Here is a 12,569-nt window from a genome sequence, read left to right as displayed (position 1 = left end):
CATATCGTACCCTTGGTATAATAAAGTCACATTTGTGGTCATAATTATATACAAAAATGCTTTTATCACATTAAAATAATACGAATTGTGACATAAGTTGAAAGTCCCATGTGTCTGTAATTTCACCAACAAAATCTAAACACAGTAATGCTCACATTACTGTTTGGCGACAGAAATAGGTAAGGTGGCAGTACTTCCTTGGACGAGCTCTGTAAATACTTACTTAAGCACTTTTAATGCCGTATTGCTTATATTTATTCAATATAAAATGTCCGATGTTCGACTGAGTTAATTCAGGCAAAATGAGCCATATAACAATATACATTAAGGACTAATAAACACACAATATAATATTAAAATATTATTTATTTATTTACACAAACAAACAAAAAACAAAAAAACAAATTTTGTCCGTTTGGTGTTGGGTACGTCTCTCTGGAGAATCAGTAGACGGCAACAACACAGAAAGCACTTGGAAATCGCTTTGTAAAGCCCGTAATTAGTTTTTTGAGATCCATACAGTGAAACGGAATGCCTCGTACTGTCATTATTCTGATTTTACTGTAAACAGAGTTACAGTCTATGAACGGGTTAAGCATTAATAAGTTGTCGACGAACGTTTAAATGTCTTCCCTGAAAAGTTGTTGTTTTGCAGATATTGCACCAAAAGAGTGATATTTAGGAACGTGCGTTAGTTTAGTCACTAGTTCACATATTGGCTGGTTTACATTTGCTTTAAGTAGCGAGAGCCGGACAGGAGCCCTTGACCCTCAGGATTAACGGCACCATATTGTCAAAAATAAAACAGAGATAGACGTTAAACCCTCAAATAGTAAACCGTCCGAATGTCGATCCCTAATGCCACTATCCACAAACAACTGTCATTAACTTGTGGGGCGTTGCCGTCAACGAAAATTAAATTGTGATTACTACAGCAAACATTGGGGGGATAAAGTGAATTAAACTGCAGGCAAGTGGAAAACGGTCGAGCGACGCAGCGGGTAATGATTCGTGCATGGTGCTCCTAAATTATTGCGCTGCGCTGTAATTTATACGCGGGTCTGATAACGACATAAATCCTCTGTGGCGACAGTGCACCAGGCTTCGATGCCGACGTACACCCAGCATGACGCCACTTGATGTAATAGGTGGCTTACGCCAACATTTTTCTTTTCAATTGGCAAGTCAACCGTCTCATATCAATCTAATCATTTATCCACATCAGTCAGTAAACTATCATTCATTTTTTCATATCAACATAGTTGGTGGCGCAATTTAAATTTCGGGTAGCCCAAACCGGTCAACCATGCGAGGAGTGCGATGTTTCTTTCGATTTGTGAACCTTATATGATTAAAATAGATTTGGTTGTTTGGCACAAATACCAGTAGGTAAGCTAGGAGCACAGAACTTCTTGAAACCATCCGCGTGGCTAATCTGCCCATGAGCTGCGAGTTAAGAGCGATCTAGGTTCCTTGTCTCGCCCAGGTACCGATTCTTGATGTGCTACAAGTTCACCAAAACGCACATTCACTTTTACTCATTTTTTTCGGTTCAGTATATTTTCACTATAATTTCTAATAATAATTAGCGGGGGCTTTCCGTTGCGCGCGCGGGTATTGCATTGAAACTTCAACAGGCGAAAGAAAGTGTTTTCTTCGTCCGCTAGGTGTCACGAGTTGGGTGACTTTATCTTGCTCTTGCTTGTGCCATTGTAATAAGATTCAAAGATAAAAAAATTTCGCAAGGAATATTCAAACATCAATTCGGCGTAACCAACTGTTTTATCCAGCATAGTTTTTAGGTCAACAAAGTTTAAATCTCTTTTATTCAAAGGCAATTCACTTTCTAGATGGGGTTTCTAGAGGTTGTAATTCCTCCAGATTTTATTCCCGAAGAAACGTCAGGAGATGTAATGATACCTGAAGGAGGAACAGCAAGAGTATCTTGTAAAGCCAAAGGTATGCCCAAGCCGCGAATAATGTGGCGACGAGAGGATGGAGGTGATATTATACTAAGAAATGCTCATGGCGACAAAAATAAAGGTGAGTCTGGACTAAACTTTCTTTAAGTTCTTTATAAAGCGTTCGTAAAGTTACATCTGATAAAAAACTGAAGTACCACAATGGTAAAAAGTCGCACCTTTCTTACTGCCTGTGAAGCTAGCACGACAGAGCGCGATTAGCGCGAGATACTGCTACTGGCGTAGTAGCCGTGGTAGCCCAATGGTTTGACCTACTGCTTCTCAAGCAGAAGGACGTGGGTTCGAATCCGGGCTCGCACATCTGAGTTGTTCGGAATCAATGTGCGAAATTTAATTTGAAATTTATCATGAGGTTTTCGGTGATGAAAAACATCGCGATGAAACCTGTTCGTTGAATAAGGTTCACAACCCTCGAAAAACGTGTGAAGTCCACAATCCGAATTGGGCCAGCGTCGCGGACTATGCTCTGAAATGCGTCTGAAAGGAGACCCGTGCCCAGCAGTGGCATATACAAATGGGTTGATGATGATAACTGCTATTGTCGCATAGAGATCTCGCGCTTTATGTCGCTCTCGCGCAAATCGCGTCCTGTACTGTTGGCCCTACTAATGTCTTTTACTTATGTACTTTATTAAACTTCGTGACAACTCATTAAATGCCGAAAATGGCAAGTTAATATAATATATCACATGTTTTCATAACAGAACGCGTAAAATTATTATTTTTTACTTGTTATACCGATACAATAGAAACGAATGCTGGTAACATGCTGGTAACTATATTATTTTTTGCCTTCGAGATACCGAGAGCATCATTAATTTTTTATTAAGAGTCAACATGCATAATGCTACTGTCTACTAGCAAAACTCCTTAGAAAAGACACATTTCGTATGGTGACGATGCAGATGCGTACTGACATGTGGGATCCCAATTTAATGTTTCTCTTTTCCTAGTCGCCGTTTACGAAGACGAAGTATTGACACTGACGAAGATTTCTCGCTCGGATATGGGCGCTTATTTGTGCATTGCCAGCAATGGTGTACCTCCATCAGTTAGCAAGAGAATTATGATTAAAGTTCACTGTAAGTAGAAAATATCGACAATTCTCTTTCATTATTGTATTTACGTACACATTCATTTGTTGATTTATTTTTCTTTTTCCGTTCTGGGTTTTTTTTTTAATAATAATAATAACGCACACACTCAACATAGCCCCGCACTAGGGAAACCCTGTGTCGCGGGTGCCATGGACACACATAGACAACCACAAATCACACCCAAACTCACGAGAGAAATAAATGTAGGCCATACAAATATTTCTCCCGGCCCGGGAATCGAACCCGGGGACCTCTGCGTGGCAGTCCGGTATAGTAACCGTTCGGCCACGGAGGCAGTTTTTATGACACTAAGTGACGGAACGAACAAGTCGTGCACTTGGTGGTAAAAGACACGCCTATCCATTAAATCGCAAAGATCTGAGGGGCACTGCCACTGCGCCCGTCACTTTGAGACAAAAGTTGACATCATCATCGTTGAGTCTCATGTGCCTGTAATTTCACCAGCACCCTTATTCTTCAAAACTGGAACACAGTAACGCTCATATTATTGGTTGGAGTCAGAAATAGGTAAGGTGGCAGTACTTCCCTGGACGAAATCTTTCACAAGGAGCTCTACTGCTACTACAACTAGTTGGGTTTCATTGTTTAGAGATTTATATCGTACCCTTGGTGTAATAAGGCCACATCTGCAAAATAACAACTTTTCAGGAGAGAGGTTTACAGATTCTACGGATGAAATTAGTCGGTGGCTTTTTTACGCTTAAATACGTAAGTTACAACAATTCACAAATACATAATCGTTTTATGTAGTTCGGTTTATTTTTATATTGATAACCATCATGTGATAAAATCACTCTTGGCGTATGATGACGTGCCTTTATTATACAAATGATACGAAATAATTATTAAATAACATAAGTCACGTCGTGGAATTGTGTCTAATTGTAAAAAAAATTTACACAGAACGTTCATTCCAGCACTGAAATTTTTTAACAAAATATTCGAGAATTAAAAATGTATCATAAACACTGATCTCGAGCTTTCTCTCCCCTTATTTGTCGAATCAATCAAACGAGGTGTGTGCTCAGATACTTAGCTCTTGGCTTCCATTTATCAAGCATTTCAGTACCGTTCGTGTTTTATAGACGCTGATAAGATTCCACTGGGTTTCCCTTCGAATAAAATGCGTTTATCCGTTTTACACCTTTTTGAATGACCCAAATGGGGATCGTCGATTGTTTAGTTCGTAAAAAGAAACTATTTATGGTAGAACTACACTGCTTTACTACTAACAACAATTAACGTCCGTATGTTTCACGATATTATTTTGCAATACATTTGTTTATTATGTTTGCCTATTTCTGTGTTTTCAACAATACGGAATTTTCACAAGTTTTATTAATAATAATGTTTATTTTCCTTACGAAACATTGTTGTACAACAATAAGTAAACAAAGAAAACAAAACATTTATTGTCTCCAAAGGCTGAAGTCTAAACTAGGTTACCCTATGCTATAGGTCTCCAGGACTACCTACGGATAAAATATCCCCAATTTGCGACAAAAATGAATATTAAGAAAAATAAACAATTTTTAAGTTAAAACTAAAGTAGAGAGTACGTACAAATTTCAATAGTTATAGAAGAAATAAAGTAAAATAAATAATAATAAAAATGAAAAAGTAATAAAACTAACATATCGTATGTGTGGTGGTTACATGTTGGGTGTACTGTGGTGTGTGTTATGTAGAGAAGTTATGATGTTATGATGATGTGAGTTATGATGATGGTGAAAGCCCGCAAAAGGGGATAGGAGGTAATTTAAACCTTGATAGTACATTCTGTTCAATGTAAAGAAAAGTAAGATTAAAATAAGTAAGAAGAAATAAACTGGTATCTGTCTCTAGTAATTTGGCGGCAACAATATTTATGAAAATAATACATTTATTTATTTCAGACAACATGCATAGCCCATTCTAATGTTAGTAGAGCTTATCCTAGATTAATACTTAACAACTCTGCGCGCTTACACATCGGGCATTAAGGCTTTCAGGTCTATCAGCTACCGCTTTCATGATGCCGTTACAGCTTTCGCGCACGCTGTTCAACAGCGAGGCAGTTTTCTATCGCCAGACTGCACTAGCACATGCTCGAAGCTCTGCAAACGCACAATAGCTGCAACAGCAATATAATAAATACATTGCACGCGTTTTACTTAAAAAATCAGACAAAATTATTATTTGATTTTAAATTCGGGACTTCATCGTCTATAGAAACATTATTTTATTTATCTCTACGTTTCAACGCGGCAACTACGTGGCAACGTCCATGGTCTTGTTGAGACAATGCCAGAAGCCAGCAGAAATCCACGTCTACGCCCCTATCTGTTGCCTTTAGCAGGTCTTCGCAGGTGCAGCTGGTCGGACACAGTGGGCATGAGAGCAAGTGAGACATACTTTGTGTGGGTGATCCACAAGCACAATGGCTTGAGTCGGATTGATATTTCACCATGTTGTCTTTACATTGGCTAAGTTGTGACCTGAGACAATTCAGGGACGTTTATAGTGTCGAAGGGACTAAGTTGAATCCCTTCGAGGTCATGGACATTGCAATACGTCCGAAACGTCGAGCTAAATAAAATATACTTCGTTTGTTACCATAGATGGTTTAGTGGTGGCCAATTGTAATGCCAACTACAAATAAATTAATTAATTGGATTAATCGATTTGTTCAATTGAGTCATACTAGCGGTTCTCCTTACATCACCTATATAAGCATATTTAAAATTTCCGATATCTTAATTTTAAATCAAGCTTTTGTTGAAAAAACAAATATACGCGATTTAAATCCGGAAAAATAGTTTCATTTCCTATGTGTAACAATCGCGAAAACCTAAGAACTCGATAGTTTTGTTAACATTTTGTTCAAAATGGATTGGAACAGACTTTATGTTTTTATACAAGATTAAGTCCCGAATTTAAAATCAAATAATGTGTGAAAATCGTGAAGGTTAATCAGTGTGTCAGGCTAAATTCATTCCATAATAATAATAATCTGATGAGTGATGTTGGGTTTTGTATTTGCGCATACAAACGGTTTCGTTTTGTAACGTAGAGCTATTGTGAACTTTGTTCGTCCAGAGACGCACTGCCACTAATCAATTTCAGTCGCCAAACAGTAATGTGAACAGTACTGTGTTCCAGTATTGAAGGGTAAGGGTGATGGTAAAACTACAGGCACATGTGTGACTTAACAACTTTGTCTTAGGGTGACGGGTGCAGTGACGGGGGTTTGTAGCATTTGAATTCGGGGTTGGTTTTTAAGTTACAACGGAACACGAATGCGAGTGTGATCCTGGACCTTCTTGCTTATCAAATTGAGGGCCTTCAGACCTTTAGGATTTGAATTTTTGAATTGACTCATTAACTGTTACGAGTAGGCGTGTCGCTTACCACCAGGCGAACGACTTGTTCGTCTGCATTTAAAAAAAATTATAAAGCAAAAACTCTAAAACAAACTATGTTTTGATAAACTGCATATTAAGACACTTCAAATCAATCGTTAATAATACAATTTCTACCAATTAATCAAAATTCATTGCTTAGTTTTTATTAAAATATACATTGTTGCACTCCATAACAGCATACATACTTGAATACTTCACGCTTCATCTCTATAGAAAGTACAATTTTACAAAAATCTGTATTGAACATTTCTGGCGTAATCGGGCAACGATGAGTACTTGTGTTCGTAGCAAGCTGGTACGATTAATATTTATGACGTAAAAGTGAATTTCATTTATCCCTACATGTAAATTCTGGGATGACGCAGTAAAGCCAAATATTGTTTATTTACACTTTAATATAATAGTAAAAAGAGGTTATGGAAATTTTAGTTTTTATTAGGGTTATAGAGAATATATCATAAAGGCGACGTTAACCCAGTGAGAGAACATTTGCGTCTCAATTGAAAAGTCCATGGTTTGAATCCCCGAGGTATGTACAATGACTTTAATTTTCTTTTTATAATATCAAGTGACGGGGCGAACAAGTCGTGCGCCTGATGGTAAGCTACACGCCTGTCCATAACAGTTGCAATGCCACTCGAGCGTTCAATCACAACACAAATCTGAGGGCCACTGTGCCCGTCACCCTCAGACTTGAGTTGAAAAGGCCCTGCCTGTAATTTCACCAGCACCCTTACCCTTCAAAACCGGAACACAGTAATGCTGGCATTACTACTTGGCAGCAGAAATAGGTAAGGTGACAGTACTTTCCTGGGCGAACTCTTTCACAACGAGCTCTAATGCTATTAAAAATTTAAGTATTTTGTTAAGTTACATCTATTATGAATGTTTAGTCACAATACCTCTCGCTAATAGTGAAGGGAAACGTGATGTAATCTGCAGGTCGCAAAAGGTTCACAACCCTGAAAAAATGTGTGAAGTCCTTGAAACATCACTACGCCAGAGTGGCGGACTATGACCTTAACCCTTTCCTGAGTCGAACGAACGAGTATTATTTCTTTCTTTTCTTCTTTCTTCCTTAGGATGTTGATTAATTGATGATGATTGACCAAAAGTGACTTTATTGATCAAGAAATAATGTTAATTACTATTGTAGAACAGGGATATGGTAAAGAGCGTCGGCCTCACATAATCATTCGCTTATGCTTCAAAAAAACCTTTCTCTGTACTGTTCATAATGAACATAATAATTAAATTAGAATAAAATAAAGCATGCTAAAAAAGAAACGGAATTCGTCAAAATATTCCAAATGACTGAAATGAAAAAAATGAACCCAGCATCACTGTATACCCGTAGCAATACACTTGAACCACTCTAATAGGATGCAGAACTCGCATAAACAACTTCGTTATACTGTCACTGCCTACACGATTCTTATTTTCTTTGAAAGTATTTTTTTCTAAAAAAGCCGTGCCCATTTACTGAACAAAAGAGGTTCTCTCAAATTCCTGGAAAACATTGTTTATCTCAGCAAGTTTCTTGTTATTAATGGTGTTATTTAATGTCAGAGAGAGGTTTTAATTATTTTCTAGATAGAAATCGTTTGTGTCTACGTGTCAACTCGGGTGAGACGTTTTGTTTTCCGCAGGGTATTAAAGTACAGATGTAAAAATACGTTATTATTTAATTTGACAAAAATAAATAAAATAAAATGAGCTTTTATTTCTACTACAGCATAATTTTTTCATTTACATTTACATTCTTATTACCTAGCAATAGTAGTAGTCGCTTCCTCGCCATAGGCCTCCCCTATTATTTACCATATTCTCATTCACTGGCTTTCGTCATCCACTGTAGTCTTGCTTTTTTATAAACGTGTCTTCCCATCTTTTCTTCTGCAGACTTTTACGTCTTATTTCGTTCCTCGGTATCCATTCAGTCACTCCACTGATCATTATCAATGCCGCATACGTACTTCGCGTACTCTTGTTTAAGATACCGAATGTTTTATGTAGTTTTAGTAGCAATGGAGCTCCTCGTGAAAGAGTTCGTCCAGGCAAGTACTGCCACCTTACCTATTTATGCCGCCAAGCAGTAATGTCAGCATTATTGCGTTCCGGTTTTGAAAGGTAAGGATGTTGGTGCAGGCAGCGGGATTTATCAACTTCTTCTTCTCAACTGTCTCAGGGTGACGGGCGCAGTGGCAGTGCCCCTCAGATCTTTGCGATTTAAAACTCTGAGTGGCATTGCAACTGTTATGGACATGCGTGTAGCTTACCATCGGACGCACGACTTGGCCGTCCTGTCATGTTATGTTTTGGAATGTACTGGGTTTACCAAAGCCTATTATAGACCTCTTAAAACGTCGTTATTATTCATTTAATTATCTTTATTTCTTAATTTATTATTGTCATCGATCAATCAACATCGTTATCATTTCAGCGAATAAAAAGATTTAATGAAATTTAAACAAGTACTTATATTTCTATGTGGCTATGAACCGTGAGGAGTGGAGGAGGTTACACCGATAAGAGACGGGCTTTATATAGAGATAATGATATTATTATTTATATAAGAATAGATAATTAGTAAATTGCGTAGGTTTTTTACAACAATGAACTACCAAATATATGTATAAATAGATTGTAGCAATCATGTTTGTGTATATCATTATGAATTATATCTCATCCTGTGTGCGCAGTCCACCCGGTGATCCAAGTACCAAACCAGCTGGTGGGCGCCCCTCTCGGCACTGACGTCTCCCTCGAGTGCTACGTCGAGTCCTCGCCAAAATCTATCAACTATTGGGTCAGAGATTCCAGTAAGTATGAAGCTTCAATAAAATAAATTTTGTATTATCTTCAGACTCATGCAATCGCCAACCTCTACGTATACAATCCTAAACAAAATGAATGGACATATAATAATAATTCATTTATTTCGTGGACCCGTAGTGTTAGTTACAATGTCACTTACAAATTAATATTAGTAATTCACTCAATAAAGATTTATACAGTTGCATTATTATACAAAGAAATTTTACGAATTTAATTATTACAGAATTACACTCATCATCATCAAACTTAAGAGTATAATCTTGTCGGTGGAACATCTTCCAGTCATCTCTCCTACAAGCCAGCTCCTTGACCTCCTTATAAGACACGACACCGGCCTTTTTCTTTATTTGGTCTATGTAACTGCGCCTAGGTCGACCTCTTCCCCTCTTCCCCTCGAGTTTTCCCTCCGAAATGTTCTTAAAGTTGTCGTGACGTATCAAATGTCATTTTCCCGCGTCTATACTTTATATAGTATTTAATTACATTAAACAAGTTTAAATTATTATGGAATGAAATTTTACAAATTGAATTATTAAATATGCAATTAGGTAAATGAAATTAATTACTACACAATTAAATATTATACAATTCCTATGACTATCTTCATCCAATGCGTCTGGATAGGACAATTAAATCTAGCGGCAATAACCTTCAGGACACCATTTGAAGTTTAAACCGCCCGTTCGGGCATCGGCAAACGTGCCTTACGCGCTGCAGCACCGCGGTAGATGCAATAGTATACGGAAGATATTATTGTTGTACCCGTAGAGCGCTGAAAGCGCGACGTGTGTAACTCACCCACAAACCACTCGAGTATAAATTGTAAATACATAACTTACGCATGTACAATTTTGACGAAAAAATGAATTTACATTGCAATACAGCACTACATTTTGAATAGCCTAGAAGGTTCTTGAACCTTTTATTAATACTTTACTAAAATCCTTATTAATAAAAATTACTTATTCTGTCGAGTGTCAAACAGTGAACATTTCCTGATGATGCCTCCTGAACAAGCGTGATTGTGGTGATTTTAGTTCCTTTTGTGTTATTAAGTTTATGCGTTGGGAGGGTAGGAAAATTAACTAGATAAAAAATATTCAACATAGGCGCAGTTATTTTGCATGACCTAACCTTCACTGGGTTCACGCAGTAGCAAAGTGAATTTACTTTACTTATTCTTTACTTTTACTATGTAAGAACTTTTACGTCTTTATATTGCCTGCAATATAACATACAATAAGTTACGTTCATCCGTGCTAAAGACAACCATATAGGACGCTATTATGACCACTGGTAAAACCTGTTGTACTTCTAGCCTAGTTTCGATTGCATTTTCACTTCAATTCACTTCTTGAAAAAATGATTATGAAATAACTCCGTGCAAAATAAGAAGGTAATCGGCAGACGGGAGCTATTTCTGACTGGTAACTGTTAATACCTTGAACTTTGTGAGATTGATGGCAATCGTATCGATGAATTAAGGAGTTTAAACATGTGTTTCTTGAATACGAACTCGAATGACACACTCGTGTGCAGTTTAGTACCTATACTGACTGGTACTAAAGACAACATCACACGCGTTGCTCTGTTCCAAAATTAAGTAACTAAACCTCTTGTGCTATGAATATCGGAAACAACAATGTAACCACAAATACCCAGACCAGAGACAATATAGAAAAAATAGTTTTTTACGTTGATCCGGCCCGGGATCGAACCCTGGACTTCACAATGGCGACATCATGAAAATCGGTGGGCGATTTTAGGACAAACAATAAAAATCAAAGAAAAAATTTTTAGGTGATACTTTCGCAAAACTGTGAGCTTATTGGTTGACAACTTATTGCTTATCAACATCCAATTCCAATAGTTATGAATTTGAATACCTTATTTATAATTTACCAAAAATTCCCAATCTATTGTATTCAAATAATTTAATATTAGGGGTTAAAGTATGAAATTGCCGTTTTATTGCAATAGGTTCTTTGAATTTTCATAGAATCTTCATGGTTTGAGGTTTTCGAATGAAACTTTTTTCAAATGGTTTCTGTGATTTTTTTTTTTTAAATTTGAAACATTTGAATATCGACTTTCAATTGTTTTTGTTATTCAATTTAGACAAGAAAGATGGATACTGCGAAAATTGGAGTGATTTTTGAATACGAGTTCCGACGCGGAACTAACGCGGCAGAAACAGCCCGCAATATCAATGCTGCGTTTGGAGAGGGGTCTACTAATGAACGCACCGTGCGATTTTGGTTTAAACGCTTTCGTGATGGAAATTTCGACTTAAAGAACGAGCCACGAGGAAGACCGCCCACACAGGTGAATAACGATGAATTAAGAGAGATAGTGGAAGCCGATCCTAGTCAAACTACCCAGGAATTAGCGGCATGGTTTAACGTTACCTGACCCACAATATTGACTCACTTGCGTCAAATCAATAAAATAAAAAAATACGAAAAATGGGTGCGTCATGATTTGACTGATCTGCAGAAAGAAACGCGTGTTGAAACTTGTGTTGCCTTGTTGAACCGGTACAGAAATGAAGCAATATTGGATCGAATTGTAACATGTGATGAAAAGTGGATTCTTTATGATAACCGGAAAAGAAAAATGCAATGGCTGACCCCAGGTCAAATGCCACAACAGTGTCCTAAAGCAAAACTTACCAATAAAAAGGTAATGGTAACTGTTTGGTGGTCTCAGCATGGTGTTATTCACTATAGTTTTCTCCGATCTGATCAAGCAATAACGGCAGATGTCTATTGTGCCGAACTCCGAACCATATTGACAAAACTAGCAGTAAAACAGCCCCGACTCGTGAATCGATCTTCACCATTATTGCTCCACGACAACGCGAGACCTCACACAGCACGAGAAACCATTTTGACCCTTCAGGAACTGCAGTTAGAAACCATTCGTCATCCTCCGTATTCACCAGACCTTGCTCCAACGGACTACCATTTTCTTCGTGATTTGGACAATTATCGACGTGACAAGAAGTTTTCTTCCCAGGAGGCAGTAAAAAATGCTTTCACACAGTTTGTGCAGTCTAGATCGTCGGAGTTCTATCGCAAAGGCATTAATAACCTTCCCATTAGATGGCAGCAATGTATAGATAATAATGGCAACTATTTTGATTAAATAAATTTGTTAAAAATTTAAAAAATAAACAATTTAGATTTTCAGTACAAATCGGCAATTTCATACTTTAACCCCTATTA

General features: G+C 37.4%; 1 protein-coding gene across 1 annotated transcript in view; it reads left to right on the top strand.

Annotated features, from left to right (window-relative positions):
- Positions 1-12,569, top strand: part of LOC113230004 (contactin-6-like) — a gene marked incomplete at its 5' end in the record, with an annotated part of 33,862 nt that overhangs the window by 2,812 nt on the left and 18,481 nt on the right. The window contains 3 exons of the mRNA XM_026463726.1: positions 1,851-2,043; positions 2,936-3,064; positions 9,207-9,326. Coding sequence (XP_026319511.1) covers positions 1,851-2,043; positions 2,936-3,064; positions 9,207-9,326 — 442 coding nt within the window. The remainder of the gene's footprint in view (positions 1-1,850; positions 2,044-2,935; positions 3,065-9,206; positions 9,327-12,569) is intronic.

The sequence above is a fragment of the Hyposmocoma kahamanoa genome, unplaced genomic scaffold (assembly GCF_003589595.1).
Source record: "Hyposmocoma kahamanoa isolate Upper Pololo Valley unplaced genomic scaffold, ASM358959v1 63, whole genome shotgun sequence".
Taxonomy (NCBI): domain Eukaryota; kingdom Metazoa; phylum Arthropoda; class Insecta; order Lepidoptera; family Cosmopterigidae; genus Hyposmocoma; species Hyposmocoma kahamanoa.
This window is presented reverse-complemented; position numbering and strand designations above follow the sequence as displayed.